This window comes from Rhinopithecus bieti, unplaced genomic scaffold, assembly GCF_001698545.2.
Source record: "Rhinopithecus bieti isolate Rb0 unplaced genomic scaffold, ASM169854v2 scaffold_68778, whole genome shotgun sequence".
Classification (NCBI taxonomy): domain Eukaryota; kingdom Metazoa; phylum Chordata; class Mammalia; order Primates; family Cercopithecidae; genus Rhinopithecus; species Rhinopithecus bieti.
In genome coordinates this window covers 1,201,000-1,220,181 of record NW_016827519.1, presented here as the reverse complement: position 1 = coordinate 1,220,181, position 19,182 = coordinate 1,201,000, and the positions used below count along the sequence as shown (strand labels likewise).

Here is a 19,182-nt window from a genome sequence, read left to right as displayed (position 1 = left end):
CATTAATGCAGTCAAATTAGAACTTGTGGAAAATATATACTTTTGTAAGAATATAAAGAAAATAACAGAACTACAATCCCATTTATCAGAAGCAATCCTTTTTAATCTCTTATTATATTTCATTAAAATTGCATTGCTATATATTTTACATGATTGAAATCCCTTGTATGAATAATTGCATATGCTGTGTATTTTATTTAAAATTTTATATTTAATATTTCCCCCAAATCACTAAGAAATCTTTGTAACCATTCATTTTATAAACTAACTATATTTCATTGCAAAGTTGTATTCTAATTTGCTTATAATCACTAATGATAGCATATGAAATATTTTATTTTTCACAATTATAAATTATACTTCAGTGAATATTTTTTATACGTGTTTCAACTATAATCATAAGATAGAAAGTGGAGGCTATGAAAAGTTGTAAGGCTCACAGAAAATGTTTTCAAATTGAATTTCAGAATATTTTTATGAAGTTTGACTCCCACTGTGAAAAAGCAAAGGTGATTATTAACCATATTTATGCTAAATTTGAAGATTGCTACTCGTAAAATTATTTGAGAGTTTAACATTTATTTCACTGTTTTTATGCTGCATGGTTTTGTATAACATGAATATGCACAGCCCAGAGAATAAATTTGAGCAAAGAGCAAGTATTCTGCCATTATCAGCATATTATTATTATACATTATCATCATCTGTAATAAGTCCAAGTCAAGTATTTTAAAAGACTTTTTAGAAGGTTATGTAGTGTGAAGATAGAAAAATTCCAGAACTCAAGAAATGTTGTTTAGCACAAATGCAAACTTACCTAGCTGTACCCTCAAAATGAGTTCAGTATAATGACCAGAATTGAAACTAGCCTCTACTAACTTCAAACTCTCTAACCATAACACAAATAATATCTCACAGGTGCTTATTTGCTTCTTTCAGAGGTACTTCATAAAAATATACAAACCTCAGGGTTTTTTAAAGGAGTCTTACTCATTATTTTTATAAGGTGCTGAGGAATTGGAAATAATATTTTCCTTTATTTATCTTTTTTAAAAATTTTATTCTTTTTTGCCAAGATCCTTGAGAAATTATTTGCATATATTCTAAATACGAAATCTATAGAGAATTTTTAAACCCTTAGCCAAGCATGAATATAAGCTAATTTAGGTGTTTAATTCTAATATTGTCAAGAAGATTCTTCAGTAGTTTTCAATACTTAATTTCTGATTTATGGTCAATGACTATGGTTGCATCTTTGAAGCCCCAGGTGTTTTAAATGACTAAGAAGATGAGGCTCAATACCTCACATTTTATCTTGAATACTGTGGAGGTTTGTCATAATATTTGAGAATATCAGCACTTCTACCAGAGTTGGACTCTTTCATGCTACCAGATCTGAGAAATTTCTCCATATTTTTGAATTGCGCTTAATTTTCACTTATATTCATTATCTAGAGGCTCCTACTTGGCAATTTGTTTGTGCTTAACCTTTTAAAACCTTAGCAACTGAGGAAGCATATTAAGCTCCACATCAGTGTACATGTTCATGTCTTCAATGTGAGTAAATACTTTGCATAGTAAGAGCTTTGTTGAATTTTACTGTGAGAAATGATGGAAGAAAGTGACACATTCTGCATAAAACACAAGATACTCAATATAGGGAAACGGATGCCTAGTTAATCTTTACTTGCCTAAAGGAAGGACTGGAAAATCTTGAAAGAAGCAGTCCTCCTATTGCCATTTATTTCTTGTTATTGAGGACAGAATTAAGAAACCATCCTGGTTGCATTGACCTGAGAAATGATTCTTGCTAATGACTATACGGAGAAGGACAATTTATATACAAAGAAAATGCTATGCACTTATACTTTCGGCCTTCCACAAAACTAAGAAGGGTTCTGCCCACCCATATGAAATAAGAAGTGAGACTGATCTTGTGAATTGTTGTAAGTTAAAATGGAAAATAACTGTTTTACTTTCCCACTAGGCAGGTCCACCTTGAAATGACATAGTGTCCAGGGAATCAGAAAGTTTACCAAATTAGACAAACAAATTAGGAAGGAAAAAAAAATAACTGTTCAGAATAACTGAAACTTTGAAAAAAAAAGCATTTTCTCTGTAGAAGGGGTTGCATTTGTTGCTCTAAGGTGATGCAAAAGATAGACTCATTTTAATACATATTGAGATAAAATAAAGTAAAATTTGAAAGTACCTGAAGGGCATCCTGATATTCAGCCTCTCTGCATACTTGCACAGCGTGTCCCATGGAATGTGAATTTTAATAAACATGATATCGTGGCTTGCAATAGCTGGCTGCAAATGATAGTAAGATAGGCAACATTATTTAGAATCAGAGCTGATGGTATCATGCCACAGTTTGATTTGGGAATAAAGAACATTGTCCCCTTGACTATGCATGATCACTGTCACTGATTTAAAATAAATGTATATGTATAAAAAAATCTTAATGAAGAAAAACCTTGATAAAAATGTAATAATGACACTGTGTACAAGAAATAACCACATATGTGCATTACTGTATTTTCTTACATTGATGATTTTCAACATACAGAATCCCCAATCAGAACAATCAATCATGAACCAATTAAAATGTGGAGTTATTTTGATGGGCTTTTATCATGACCTCATTCCTGTTCAGAGGGGGAAGAAAATACTGCCAGTTACCACCAGTCATTTATTAACTAATTCACTAATTTTTCTACTACATTTTATTGAGTAACTACTAGGTCCTCAAACTATGTGCTTGGTCCTGTGATAATACTGGAAAAAAACTGGGTATAAATCATACAAGTCTGTTAGCTCACAGAGTTGTCATATTTGCTTGCTTTCTTTCATCTTTTCATCCGCTTTTACTTGTATTAACAAATAAGAATTAAAGTGTCTTTGACTAGACAAAAGGTTTTTAAGCAGAGTCAAGTATGCATAAGGATTATGTAAAGAGCTTTTACAAAATGGGGTACTGTGGTTTAATTCTTGGAAATTCCAGGATTGTTTGCTAATCTGATACCCTTTTGAATAAGAGAATCATCACGATTCTTAGATTTGGTTTAGTAGTCTAAAATAAGTAAATAAATAACTGACTCCCTAGGCATCATATATCACTCATATTCATACCCTTTTTTGAAAGAAAGCCAACACAGTTATTCCCTGAAGATCCTACAATATCTGAGGTTCATAGAGCATGGAACAAGTTTATGTCCATTCTAACATTGAATTACACAGAGCTTATCCTTCATGTGATTATAGGAGCAAAACATCTGAAATAAAAGAACTGTTTTTTGCTTCCCTTTACATGCACCCACCAGGTTAGACACAGCTGAGCTCCATTTGATTAACACTGTTCATTGTATTTCCATTAGATGTAATTTATCAAGAAACATATGAATCTTAAAAGCTCAAGAATAGGGTAGAAATTACTCAATTTAATTTAAAATCATGTATGTTTTAAAATTAAACTATAAAGTTTTCATATGCATATATTACTATAGCCCCAAATTCTAAGCAGGGCTAATTTCATGGATTTGCCAGATGATATTTTATTTTTGTATTACCAACATTTCTACACAATATTTGGAGAACCAATGTCATTGGCCTAATATTCAAACCTAGAAGGCAACCTGGCTACCCTTTCCATTGGGCAGGCACCTTCACAGACCAGGATTTGCCAGTTTGTTCCATAGAGTATTAGAAGCAAAGAAGTGGGGGCTCATTCCATGATCAACTAAATTTTGGGTTTCTCATTAGAGGACTTCTAAGACACTTTAATATGCATGCATTTGCTAAAAAATATCCAAGCACGAGATAAACTATGCTGAATTTCCAAACTTCTGGATCAAGGATTGTTTTTTCCCCATAGCTTACTGAGGTACTAGTATTTTGCAAATCACCATGGGAAAACAGCTTAAGATGCTTTCATGTCAGTGCAAATTCCAAAGGACTTTTCCTATTTAAAATACATTTGTTTCAAATTAAAGACAAAGGATTATTAAAATGAAAACTGACAATGTCAGAAGTAAACATCATATGTCTCAAATATCTATAGGTCTTTGAATTCAGACCAACCAAAGTTACACGTATTATCTATGTTTGGGAAAATGTATATAATTTTTTAAAAGTGACTATTGATTCATTCAAATAACCATTTGTTTAAAAACATATCACCCAGCTGGAAATCTGTCACTGATCAAAGAAAAGAGAAGATTGTGATTTTTTTTTCCAATATCCTTTAGTGAATCTTCCAAATTTGGTGGAAAAGTTTTGTGCAGGAATGATAGGGATGACAAAACTTTTAAAACATAAAGTGTTAAGCATACATCTATTTGAATGACTCCTTCATCCAGGGCAAGTGAAAGACGTGTCAAGTTTTATTATACATTTTCCTGCTTTATGCTTACAAAAGTTCTTAGGTAAGATGATGACAAAGATCCTTCATTTGAAATCATCGTGTTGGCTACCAGTGTTACACCAACTTGCCTCTCACCAAGCGTAGTTTGAATTTCCTCAATCTTTACTGCCTACTTGGAAGAGATCACATGGTATAAATGAAAAAGCATGGTATTTGGAATTTACAAAGACTTAAGTACAAATTCTATCTCTACCATTTACTATCTCTATGGCCTTAGAAAAATTATTTAACCACTCTTCAGTTTTCTCATCTGGAAAATGAAGAAAATTGTCTCTGCCTCACAGAGGGTGAATGCTATAAAAGACTGGGCGCCTCATAAAGTATCCATGCCTAATAAATTCTCCAGAAATATTTTTTCTCAGTTGACAGCATGTCTCTCAAATAAGAAACTACCCAAAACGATGATTACTTTCAAAGCCTGAATCTTTCTGTCTACTCAATTCATCTTTGGTAGAGCCTCTTCCTTAGCTCTGTAAACCTTCTGTATAGACCTTTCAGTTGCATAAGCATAAAGCCAACATTAACCTATGATTTGGGGAGAACTCTGAAGGACAGTGACCTGAATCAAGGTTTAATTTGATGAGTTAAACGTTTTACTCTGAACTGGGCATAAATTTTCTTAAAAAAAAAAAAAAAAAAAAAAACTATTTCTGTAGACTTAATAATTTATTTGGAAGATTTGTCTTTTTCATCTTGATGTATTAAATTGTTCTATGCCTATATTTATTTTTTGTTCCTGGGGAGACATGAGTTCTTATTCAGAGGTAATACAAGGAGAGAGAAACTGAGACCCTGAAGATTAAAGAAAACCTATCTAGTCCTCATTTTCCCCAGAAGCTGGAAGAGTGACCTTCATGAAAATGAATGCGTCTAGACTCAAACAAAAACGAATCTACATCCAGACTGAGATATTTGACATGTAGGGATATGTAAGACTGAGTAATGGAAGATTTGTCTTTTCATCTTGATGTATTAAATTGTTCTATGCCTATATTTATTTTTTGTTCCTGGGGAGACATGAGTTCTTATTCAGAGGTAATACAAGGAGAGAGAAACTGAGACCCTGAAGATTAAAGAAAACCTATCTAGTCCTCATTTTCCCCAGAAGCTGGAAGAGTGACCTTCATGAAAATGAATGCGTCTAGACTCAAACAAAAACGAATCTACATCCAGACTGAGATATTTGACATGTAGGGATATGTAAGACTGAGTAACCAAGACCTTGAGAATACACTGATCATTTGCATTCTTCCTAATGGTTCCATGCAGGGTTTGAAAGTAAAATTTCTATTGTGGAATAGATAGACCTTGGGACAAGAAATAATTTTTCAGGAGCTGGGCCTTATTTTGGTGTGAATGGAGGTCTCATTCGCCTTCAGAACGTCATGGTTCCTGAAGTCTGGGCATATTGGTTGCCATAGTACAGTAGTAACATGAAAGAGTGACTAATATGTGATGAATGCTGGAAGAGATCTGGGAAGATTTAAGCTCAACTGCAGGAAAACTTGGGTCTCCTACTACCAGGTTGTTCCTGATTTGTTTTACTTTACCATACATATAGCCAGATTCTGATCCCTCTCTGCCTCCTTCACAGCTATCACTCTGGTTTATATAATTATCATCTTTGGTTGGGACTCCTGTAGTACTATCAGGCAGCACGCTTTGCTCACACTGTTGTCCCCAGTGGTCTTGACCCTTCGCACAAGGGTCAGGATGACCTATTTAAGTGTAAGTCAGGTCATGCCATTTCTTAGAACCTAATTTCATCCAGAGAGAAAGCCAAAGTTTCTTCAATGACTTACACAGCCTTTTATAATCTTACCCTTGATATCCCATAACCTCCTCTGCTAATACCCTTTGTCTCACTCATTCCACTTCCATCATTTGATCACTTGCTAGTTCTTGTCTGCCCTTGCTTTATCTTTCTTATAGCCTCTCTTTTTTTTTTCTATAGCATTTTTACTTTCATTTGCTCTGTAAAAGTCAGGAGAGAAGATTCTTTGTTTTGCTTATGTATCCCTAGCACCTAGTTCTGTGTTGGACATACAGTAGGCACGCACTAAGCATTTATAAAATGGATAAATAAGTTAACCTATTTTGAGAACACATTTTATGTAATTTATATCTAAGCCGGTGTGATGGAGACAAGAAAGCAAATAAGCCTGGACTATTCTGGAAGAGGGTGCTGTGTCAGCATTCAAATTAGCATCATGAACAGCTTGCCTAGTACTGGTTATTAATTCATTACTCTCAACCTCTAGGATGTAAAATAATCGAATACACTTCAATAAGGGGATGCTTTAGAAGGATGTTTCTGCATTGTAGTAACTACTATCAACGAGTAAAATGTCAAGCTAAGTGCATACACGTAACATTTCTCATTTTGTATGTCTTAAAACATATAGAGATCTTTATCAACCAACATGAATAACTGTCTTTCATAACTTATTCAACTTAATTTCTCTTTATCTATACCTCTACTTAAAAAACAAAGCAGAAGAAAAGAAATGTAGTTTCATTTTCTTGCAGCTACTGGGCAGGGGGCTGGTGCAGGGCTGATGCTGTCAGGGAGAAAGATTACCTTTTCCCCGGGAATCAAAAGCTGCCAATCTGGCACTATTCTGTTCAGCTCTAATGAAGGCAAGCTCCTCAGAGAACAAAACACCCACTGCCTTCACACTTCACATTATTATTTAATTATTCCACCCCAAATTTCCAAGAGGCTGGAGATTCACTCTTGAGAGAAGAGAAAACTTTAAAATTATGTCTTTACAAAGTCACTCTGCAAATTGTTAGCACAGAGTGGAAAGAAGGTAGGATATGATAGCTCATAGCTTTCAAGTCTAAGAGAAAGACACATTTCTAATACGAACTGCATCTCTAATGCCGCCCATGATCTCTGTGCATCCAGTCTTGCCCTTCAAATCTATGTTGTTTTCAGTAATCCAAATTTATCTTTTTTGAAAACAAATGTGATCATACTAACCTGCTTAAAATTATTCAATAACTTCCCATTTTTCTTAAGTTAATGATCAAAAGTCTTAAACTAGAAAAAAAGAATGACTTAACTGCATTCATTCTTTCCAATCTCATTTAGTACCCCGTTTTTTTCTGGTATTGAAAAATATCCATGTCCTTCCTCCCACCACCATCATGATCTTTAATTGATCTATGCTGTGGTGGGATCTGGCATCAATAGTTTAAAAAAATCACCACTTGACTCTAATATCCAGCCAGTATTGAAAACCACATCTAGCCCTTTTATTCACCTACATTAGCTACTATTCATTTTTCAAATCTCAATTCAAAGTTTATTTTAAAATTTCCCTCCTTCCCTTTCTTCTAGTCTCCCCTCACCCTCCAGACCATACCACTGCCATTGTTGCAAACCATTTAGCACCATTTACTTTCCTTTTATGCCACTTATCACAGTTTGAAATGATAAAGGTTATCCTAGTAAAGAATTTTAAGCATTGTATTAGTAAGTGTAGATTGAAAGTCACCCTGGGTGAGATCATCTTTCTTGTGCAGTCTCTGAAGTACTCTCTTAGTTGTGCAAGCATTATTCAAGTGGAAAGAGTGTAACAAGTTTTTTTGGTTTGTTTTCTTAATTTGCAGCACTTTCCCTTGCTTGCATAGGCAGAGTTTTTACAGAGGTTTGGGTAAAATTTCATAAGGCTTCTATGGCCTTTTCAGAGGGAAGATATAAAAATCTCCCAACTCAGCTTCAAAACTAATAATATCTATTCTGGAAAACTGGGGTAGCTTAAACCTTTTCACTGTTAGGAAACTAAGTCAGAGTTACACAGTTGGGAGGACAGAGAAAGTCAAGACTGGTAACTTGTGTTCAACACAATGGCAGCAGTTTGCAGCAACGGCTGGTTCCAACAATATTCTATTGAGGTTGAATACACCTCCTGATCATGCTGTCCTGGCAATTTATTTAACAGTAGGAAACAAATCCTAAGAATGTGAATGTGGACTAAAAGAACTGTAATTGTGGGTAAGAACCCTCTCTGTTCAGGAATAACAGTAGACAAATGGACACCGTCCTGCTGAGAGTCAATCTAAACAAAGACACCATTTGGGAGTGATTTGAGAGTGAGAGCTCAAGAATAAATAGACTTCCTTTTAAAAGCAGAACAGGACCCTTTTTGGATGAGTAACATCCAGTATTATTCTTGGGAAAAGTCTGGAGGAACAAGGAAGAGGAAGATTCAGAACTGAGAATCTGAGCTTTCTGGCAAGAAACCTAGGTAGAAGCTGAGAGCAATACCTGTTACGAATATACAGATTTCATGTCTGACTCCTATACTGACTATAAATTTAGTCAAGGCAGTGAGTTTGTTACTTTGTTACTTATCATATTTCTCAGCAGCTTGCTCAGTGCTAGCCAAAATAATGTGCTGAATGAATAAATAGAGATGCATGAGAAAACAAATACCAGTATCATAATAAGATCTATGTATAAACTGCTCTGGGAGCAGATGAAGAGTGATTAATTCTATTTGTATGGAGGAGAAGTCACAAGGATATCAAAAGAATAAAAGTCTATCACACAACACTGAGTTCATGAGGTTTTTTTTTTTTTTTTTTTTTTTTTTCCCAGTAAGTACTTATTTAATTAGCCACCAGTGATTGGGGGAGGAGGTGGAATATTCTGGGTTAAAACTTCCTGGAAGAGGAATAATAAAGAAACAACAAAAGGAGTCAACAGAAAACTGAAGTCAGAATTATACTTGCCAGGCTCTATAACTCTAGGTTGTGTATGAGTAATTCTTTCCTCGTAAAGAGTCAAGTCATGGTGTGTTTGTTATTTCATACATATTAAAGGATTTTAATAAACACAAATGGATTAGTTTTCTTTTCTTTTCTTTTTTTTTTTTTTTTTTTGAGACAGAATCTCGCTCTGTCACCAGACTTCCAGACTGGAGTGCAGTGGCGCCATCTCAGCTTACTGCAAGCTCTGCCTCCCGGGTTCAAGTGATTCTCCTGCCTCAGCCTCCCGAGTAGCTGGGACTACAGGCACACGCCACCATGCCCAGCTAATTTTTGTATTTTTAGTAGTGATGGGGTTTCACCATGTTGGTCAGGATGCGCTCGATCTTTTGACCTCATGATCCACCCTTCGTGGCTTCTCAAAGTGCTGGGATTACAGGCGTGAGCCATTGTGCCCGGCCTAAATGGATTAGTTTTTCTAGGGCTACCCCAAACTGCAATTTAGTACTTCCTAATGGGTGTTCCTCAGAAAACTAATTCCAGGAGATGTTCTGTGGGGGAAAAGGGATTCCAATATTATATCTAAGTGCCTACTAACACTCTGATAAAGCTTGTTAGCAAATTATCTAGATATTTCATCAAAAAGTTTTTTTTTTCTTTTGTTTCTTTTGTTTTTCTTGTTGCTCCTATTTTTTACAACTAGTTAAAACCCAATGGTAGCGCCGGGAGCAGTGGCTCACGCCTGTTATCCCAGTACTTTGGGAGGCCGAAGTGGGCGGATCACTTGAGGTCAGGAGTTCAAGACCAGCCTGGCCAAACATGGTGAAACCTCGTCTGTACTAAGAATACAAAAATTAGGTGGCCATGGTGATCGGTTCCTGTAATCCCAGCTACTTTAGAGGCTGAGGCAGAATTGCTTGAGCCCGAGAGGCAGAGGTTGCGTTAAGCCAAGATCACGCCATTGCTCTCCAGCCTGGGCAGCAGAGTGAGACTCAAGTCTGAAAAAAAAAAAAAAAAAAAAAAAAAGAAATTTAGGTGTCTCTGTAATAGTTAATTAATTTTTTTTTCTCAGTAGAGGAACAGCTGGGTAAATCCCTAAGTTGTAATAATATGTATCTAGTAAAAAGCTGAGTTGGTTCTAAATGTAATGGCAATTTAAGATATCTGTAATATATTGCTAAATGACAGGAGTGAATAGCAGAATAATATAGATAGATAGATACATACATATGTGTGTATATATACATATATATCATGGCTAATTTTGTGTAAAATTTTATATATTTGTATATACTTAGAAAATATATTGAGGGGCACCTAGCAAGATAAAAATCAAGTTGTTAACAAGACCACCAAATGAGAGAAGGGTATGATTTGAGAGATTGTAGATACTGACTTTGGCTTTTATTTTGTACATTTCTATACTTTTAATTTTCTACCTTAAGGTTTGTTCTTTCTGTAATGAGGTTAATGTGTTTTCTATAACCACACAAGGTATAACTAAAATAGTGAAAATTTTTTTCTTTTAATTTTCTCTGATACTAGGATTATGGAGGATATGCTTTTCCTTCTTTCTATTTTTTTCTAGTGAGTCTTGGTACTTTTATTGTTTCACTAGAAAAGTAAATTCTTCCAAGAACATTTTTTTAAAACTCACAAAAGAAAAGATTTGGGAAGAAAACCACTCACAGTTCCAGCACTAAAAAACAGACATTAATAGTTTGGCAAACCTTTTCTTTCAAAATGTTATTTTCCTTTTCATAAAGTTTTCTACTTTACATGACTATAATCATTCCTTATTCAGTTTTTAAAATTGCAAAATAGTCATGCCCTTTGAAAATACTTACATTGTACAGAATTATATAGATTAAACAGTGAATATTTAATAGGGCTACGTACATGCATTTATTTAACATTTGACAGAAAAGAACTATGTATTTTATAAAGTCATGTGATACATATTTTCCTTTCTAAACCATAAGTGATTATATCTGTTCCAACACATTTTATCACATAACTAATAATAGTAAAGCACCTACCTCCTTCTCCAGCATCAAGCCTTCTGCTCTGAGGTTCTTTTCAAATGTGTTTCTTTTGTCATATTGTATATTTGTCTTTCTATAAACCAAGATGTAATCAATTCTCTTTTTGCCATCTTTGAACAGAGGTCCACTGGATGCTATGTAATTCATGTCATTCTGCAAATAAAGCAATGATTGTTAATGGTGTGGGTTACACAAGCACGTATGTTTTAGTTACAGTTATTTCCATTTGAACACTAGCAATACAATATTAAAAAATGTACTTTTAATATTTCTACCGTAAGATATGAAAATACAATTAAAGAGAGTTTACAATCTACTATAGGAGCCACATTAGCAAGTGATGTTCCAGGATATAAAATTAGGTGGTCTGATATCTGAACATGGGTTCTTTGGTGCTGGCATAAAAATGCATATGTTTTATTCAATAAGACCCATGAAAATAATATCATGTAACAACAAATAATAAAATGATTATTTATTTACTAATTTATTTCATCATAAAATAATGCTAACATATGTTGAATATTTACTAAACATCATGACCAGACATAAGTGCTTTCAATACTTTATCCTATATACTACTCACTACATGCATTTCAAAGATAAAGACACTAAGGCTTAGAGAACATAAATACTAATAACTGAAACCAATTTTATTTCCTGTGTTGAATAATACTCAGTCCAGACATTAGTTTCCTAAATGTATACTTAGTAATACTGAAACCAAAAAATAATTCCTAAGCTGTTTGCTTTGGGAAATACTTGTTGCTAGAATATATGACTCCAAACCAAATAAAACAGCTTACTTTTCAAAATAAATTGCTTGCTCAGCAAGACTGCTCTAGGGCCTTCATTCTGTTTACTCACCAACCTAAGCTATTTTTAATGGACTCTGCCCAATTTTCAACCAAATTCCTGCCTTACAAGACCTACCGATTACCCAGTCCAGGCGGTGAGGATCCTTTGAAAACTCTTCCCTAACTTCATCCTTCTAAAGAGCTACTTAGACTATCTGTGTGGTATTCTTACTTGCTGTAAGTAATTTTAATAAATCAGCTTTATTGATCAACACATTTTCTTCATGGTCCTCTTAAGGGGGCTTTTCCAGTATATTGCCCAAGATCAGTGAGGAGCCAGGACTTGAACCCAATACCTTCTGACTCCAAGTTCATGTTCATAACTATTATCTACCCTATCCTTCTTTCACTACTTTCCTTCAAACTATTTGGACATCTTTACCAACTCTCTATTTCATATTTCCTATACAGGCATTCTTGAGATTCAAAATGCTTTCCAACGTCTGGGGAGATATTAGATAATTTCAGACAAAAGCATTTCAGACTGCTTTGGAGGACCCTGACTGGGGCAGATATGCAGCTCCAGGTGAAAGAAGTGAGGACCACAGCAACCTGATGTTTAAGGAGATAAGGGCCAATGAGTCATTCAAGAAACAGAAAGAATATCCAAGAAATAGTCACCCTAGAGCAGAGGTTAGGCTGCCTGAGGGGCCTCTAGTGGGCTGTAGTTCTGCAGAGAGATTAAGTTCAATTGCGTAAATTTATAGTAGTAGAGACTTCCAAGTTCAAGAACAAGAAAGCTTTACACAGTCTTTTCTTCAATGAATGAAAAAGTTCTGAGATTTCCAGGATTAACTTGGAATCCTGGCAGATTTCACAGGATCTGGAAAGAATTATAAAGTGACTAAGTAACTCCAGTGAGGCCACCAGGGCCTTGTAGTTCCATAACATGGTAATAATGACAAAAGTAGCTATCACTTATCGAACACTTACTATGTGCCACGCATTGTGCCAAGTGTTTCATAAGGTTATTTAATTGTCATAACCCATGAGGGTAAATATTGACATGAGTACATAGAAGCCAAAGAAGTTAAGTGACAAACAGATATCATAGAAAATAAAATAATGAAGCCAGCATTTTGATCAATTTAATACCTTAGCTGGTGGTCATGACCACTATATTTAAAAAGATAAACAGCCATATACAAATAAACACTCCTAGGACTGAGGCTTGAGTAGTTTAAAAAGGGTAACAAAAAAGGCCATTTCCAGCTTTTACTGAGAGAAGTACTTTTAGGTGAGGGAATTTTTTTGCCACAGAAGGCACAGTTAAATTCAGATTTTAGAGGGCATTTGCCTCCAACACTTCAGACACATTTTTTTTTAAACAAGGTCACTAATGACATATTCATTGCTGTATCCAGTTATCAAGTTGTTATCTTTGATTTTTTTGTTTTTTTTGTTTTTTGTTTTGAGACAGAGTCTCGCTCTGTAGCCCAGGCTGGAGTACAGTGGGACTATCTCAGCTCACTGCAAGCTCCACCTCCCGGCTTCACGCCATTCTCCTGCCTCAACTCAGCCTCCAGAGTAGCTGGGACTACAGTACAGGCACCCGCCACCATACCTGGCTAATTTTCTTTTCTTTTTTTTTTTTGTATTTTTAGTAGAGATGAGGTTTCACCATATTAGCCAGGATGGTCTTGATCTCCTGGCCTCGTGATCCGCCTGCCTCGACCTCCCAAAGTGCTGGGATTACAGGCGTGAGCCACTGCACTCGGCCAATTTGCTGTCTTTTAAATTTATCTTCCTGTGGTGGAATCACTTTCACCTACTTGATATACCTTTTTCTTTTGACTCCCAAGATATCTAATGTGTCTGCATTTTCTCCTAGTTAAGTGGTCACTCATTCTCTCTTCCTCTGATTTGTTAATTAACTATTCATTGGTTCTTTTGCCATATTTTCCCCCTATATACTCCCTTCTTGTGATTTCATCCAAGCTCTTGGCTTTCAATAACCATCTATATGTTGACCACTACATAGTAGATATTCACAGGCTTGTATATCCAACTGCCTTCTTGATTTCTTCACTTGGATTTCTAACGAACGTCTCAAAGTTAATTGTCCAAAATGAAATTGTTTATCTTCTCCAAACAGGTACTTCCCACAACCTTCTTTATTCTGCTTGATTGCAACTTTGTCCCTTCAATTGCTAACATCCAACATCTTGAATCATTTCTCTCTCTCTCTCTTTCTTACCCATCAAACATTCAAATCATCAAGAAAATCTTTCAAAATATATTTAAAATCTGACCACTTTCTAACACCCACATTACTACCACCATTACTACCACTCCGATCTAAACCATAGTAATCTTTCTATTGGATTATTGCGGTAGTCAGGCTTGTCTCTTTGCTTCTATCTTGTCTCTTCTATAGTTTGTTCTCAACATGACAGCTGAGTTATTCCAATGATTCTTGACATTATAGATGAGATAATGTAACTCCTCTCCTCGAGCCCCTCCAATTGCTCTCCAAGTTACTCCTCATTCTTGATTCCACTTCCCCTGATATATATATATATATTTTTTTTCTCAGCATCTGCTAACTTCTAAGTAATATATAATATAGTGCTAGCTAATTTATTTATCTTTTGTTTGCTGACAGTCTTATTCTACATGGATATAAATTTCAAGAAGGTAAGAAATTTTTTAACATTTTGGTTTACATAGTATTTTAAACATCTAGTCCACAGCCAGACACATTGTTGGCATCAATAAATATTTATAGAAAGAAGGAAAGAAGAAAGAAGAGAAGGAGGAAGGGAAGCGAATACGCATCGTTCTATATATTCAGATAGGGTTGACCTCAAGAATACTGGCTTAAAAAAATCATGTGGTCGTTTGTCATCCTCTCCCTTCTGACATTTATAACAGAACAAATTATAATACGCTAAAATGAAGAATCACACAATTACAGTAGCACTGCAATTAGTTACAATTTGACTTGCTTTTTCACTTTATATCTGTGACCCACTGCTTACAGGCATCTCCATGCTGATCTCAGAAAAGATTAGGTGAAAATAAAATAATACACAAATTTTCCTCCAGGTTGTCTTAAAGTATGCTACTCTCCCAGTGTAGTAAAGATAATCAACTGAGTCTCATAGTATTGGTAACATATTTAATCCCAGGTGAAGGCAAAAGTCCTTCAATGAGAAGACCTAGAAATCAAGAGACTGGTTGGTAGAATATTAGTAAGACAAAAAGAGTTTTAAAAATATTTTATATGCTTTTCATATTTTAAAAGTGGTATGGACTGAAAATGGAACGCTAATAGTTATTATCCATTACTCTGATTCTAAGCTAAGTAAATGCTAAACTCTCCCAGAAAGATAGCTATCTGTTTTAAAATCCACATCTTCATAAAAGAAGTAACCTATTATACCCAAATTTTGTCTCTCAGTGAGTAAATAAGTTCACAAAATTATTAAATAGAATTTTATTTAATTATTATATAAATTCTAAATATTTAATGATGAGTTTTACCAGTTTTAACAGGCACAATAAAAAGTAGATATCAAAATGTCAATAGAGAAGCATAGCAAATTTTGGAAACCTCTTCTGAATTGTGTTGTAAGAACTCAGTAGAGGTTTTATGTAATTTTAAGGTTGATAGTGGTATACTTTATTTTAATATGTATGACAGCCATTCACAAATACGTCAATTAACCCATGTTCAAATCTGTTGCTTTAAAACAGAATTAACTGAAAACTAATTATATATGTCATTACATCTAGATAAAAATAACACAGCTTCTTGAATTGTTTGGTATAGTTGACCAAACATAAAATCATGATTCATTTCATAAGTTATATGAAATAGTGAAATGCTTCCCAATTACTATGTGGAATGCATTCGATTTAGAGTTTTTTCATGTTTATCGTTTCTAGAGGACAGAATAAAATTTGCTTTTTCTCAGAGAAGCTGGGATGCAGCTCATGCATCAGGTACCTACCTAATCTTGCAAACAGTTTTGAAAATAACTAAATCATTAATGTGTTTGCAAACCATGAAGCTCAGATACTTTCAGAAAAGCTGATCTTTCTAACAATTATCTCAAGAATATGCAAGTTATGGCTCATGTTGAGTAGGAACCCTTTGCAAATATTTTAGGCCATTTGCAAAACAGTAGTAGAGATGTGCCCATTTGCACGAGAACATGTTTTAGGGTACTCTTTAAATAAAATTATGGCAGTAACTGCTTGTCTTGGTGAGGGTGACAGACTTTTTTGTTTTCCTGAATGTTTATTCTTCTCAATCTAGCAAGCATCAGCTAATACCTGTGTGCTAAACTGTAAGGCTAAAGAAAACAAGACATTGAAAACTTTAAGGGATTTTATCATATACTTGAAGTTATAGGCATGTGAACATTGCATTACAATGCTCTACTATGCACATTAATAGAGTTATGAGCTATAAAGATATGAAGAATTTCAGAGTGTACCCAGAAGAACCCTGATAGATACCAACAGACACCAAAAGTTATATTATCTTTGTGAATTTACCACAGCCAGTCTTAATCTAGCACATACAAAATTAGATCATGTCATTAACAGTAGGTGATTGCTGGTTATCTGTTAACCATACTTGTGAGTTAGTAAAATGTACCAGGACACATTGGTTAAGGTGTTGAGAACTGTATTCAGACATACTTGGAATCTAATTTACTGCTTTCTTAGGCATTTAATGTCACTGCTTAGACTAAATTCTACAGGTTTTAAATGAAGATAATAATGTTGCCAACATTGTAGAATTATTACTATGGCTAAATGAGATAGTGCAAGGAGGAACACTTGCAATACTGATTCATTTCAGGAGATCAGAAAAATGTTGAGTATTTTAACAAAAAAAGGTCAGGTAAAACTATATAATGTATTCATTTACATTGGGATTTTACTTGTTTTCCAATAATACAAATAACCCCTTTTACTTTCTGGAAAATTATCTTTCTCATGACAAAGACAGTTGGAAACAGATAAGTAATGTGAATGGCATTGATGTGAATATGGAATCATAGCAAGGGAAAATAGAAGTCGAAGTAGAAAATAGAAGTATGTATAATTTTGAAACATGATTCACTACAAAACACAAAAGTGCAGTAAAAGAATTCATAGCTTCATGAGTTATTACAAGATAAACACCTACATAACCATTACCCAAATTAAGAAATACAACCTCGAGGGGCATGCCCAAGATGGCCGAACAAGAACAGCTCCAGCCTCCAGCTCCCAGCATGAGTGACACAGAAGACAGGTGATTTCTGCATTTTAAACTGAGGTACTGGGTTCATCTCACCGGTGAGTGCCAGACAATCAATCGGTACTGGTCAGCTGGTGCAGCCCAAACAGTGAGAGCTGAAGGAGGGCGAGGCATTGCCTCACCTGGGAAGTGCAATGAGGAAGGGAATCCCTTTTCCTAGCCAAGGGAAACTGAGACACACAACACCTGGAAAATCGGGTAACTCCCACCGTAATACTGCACTTTACCAAGGGTCTTAGCAAACGGCACACCAGGAGATTATATCCCACACCTGAACCGGAGGGTCACACGCCCATGAAGCCTCCCTCATTGCTAGCACAGCAGTCTGAGATCTAACTGCAAGGTGGCAGTGAGGCTGGGGGAGGGGCACCCACCATTGCTGAGGCTTAAGTGAGTAAACAAAGCCACCGGGAAGCTAGAATTGGGTGGAGTCCACTGCAGCTCAAGGAGGCTGGCCTGCTTCTGTAGACTCCTCCTCTGGGGACAGGGCATAGCTAAACAAAAAGCAGCAGAAATAAATGCCCCTGTCTGATAGCTTTGAAGAAAGCAGTGGATCTCCCAGCACAGAGGTTGAGATCTGAGAACGGACAGACTGCCTGCTCAAGTGGGTCCCTGACCCCTGAGTGCCTAACTGGGAGACATCCCCCACCAGGTGCAGACCCACACCTCACACGGCCGGGTACACCCCTGAGACGAAGATTCCAGAGCAAGAAGTGGACAGCAACACTCGCTGTTCAGCAATATTCTATGTTCTGCAGCCTCTGCTGCTGATACCCAGGCAAACAGGGTCTGGAGTGGACCTCAAGCAAACTCCAACAGACCTACAGCTGAGGGTCCTGACTGTTAGAAGGAAAACTAACAAACAGAAAGGAGACCCATACCAAAACCCCATCAGTACATCACCATCACCAAAGACCAAAGGCAAATAAAACCACAATGATGGGGAAAAAGCTGTGCAGAAAAACAGGAAATTCAAAAAATCAGAGCACATCTCCCCCTCCAAAGGAATGCAGCTCATCGCCAGCAATGGATCAAAGCTGGACGGAGAATGACTTTGATGAGTTGAGAGAAGAAGGCTTCAGTCCATCAAACTTCTCAGAGCTAAAGCAGGAATTACATACTCAATGCAAAGAAACTAAAAATCTTGAAAAAAGAATGGAAGAATGGATAACTAGAATAATCAATGCAGAGAAGCCATAAACGAAATGACAGAGATAAAAAGCATGACACGAGAACTATGTGACAAATGCACAAGCTTCAGTAACTGACTCGATCAACTGGAAGAAAGAGTCTCAACGATTGAGGATCAAATGAATGAAATGAAGGGAGAAAAGAAGTCTAAAGAAAAAAGAGGAAAAAGAAACGAACAAAGCCTTCAAGAAGTATGAGATTAAGTGAAAAGACCAAATCTAAGTTGGATTGGGGTGCCTGAAAGTGAGGGGGAAAATGGAACCAAGTTGGAAAACACTCTTCAGGATATCATCCAGGAGAACTTCCCCAACCTAGTAAGGCAGGCCAACATTCAAATTCAGGAAATACAAAGAACACCACAAAGATACTCCTCGAGAAGAGTAACTCCAAGACACATAATTGTCAGATTCTCCAAAGTTGAAATGAAGGAAAAAATGTTAAGGGCAGTCAGAGAGAAAGGTCAGGTTACTCACAAAGGGAAGCCCATCAGACTAACAGCAGCTCTCTCGGCAGAAACTCCGCAAGCCAGAAGTTAATGGTGACCAATATTTAACATTCTTAAAGAAAAGAATTTTCAACCCAGAATTTCATATCCAGCCAAACTAAGTTTCATAAGTGAAGGAGAAATAAAATCCTTTACAGATAAGCAAATGCTTAGAGATTTTGTCACCACCAGGCCTGCCT

General features: G+C 35.7%; 1 protein-coding gene across 1 annotated transcript in view; it reads right to left on the bottom strand.

Moving 5' to 3' along the window:
* ANO3 (anoctamin 3) overlaps positions 1-19,182 on the bottom strand; it is a 350,115-nt gene that overhangs the window by 157,195 nt on the left and 173,738 nt on the right. The window contains exons 5-6 of the mRNA XM_017863846.1: positions 11,185-11,343; positions 2,213-2,313 (exon numbers count right to left, since the gene is read on the bottom strand). Of these exons, the coding sequence (XP_017719335.1) occupies positions 2,213-2,313; positions 11,185-11,343 (260 nt within the window). The remainder of the gene's footprint in view (positions 1-2,212; positions 2,314-11,184; positions 11,344-19,182) is intronic.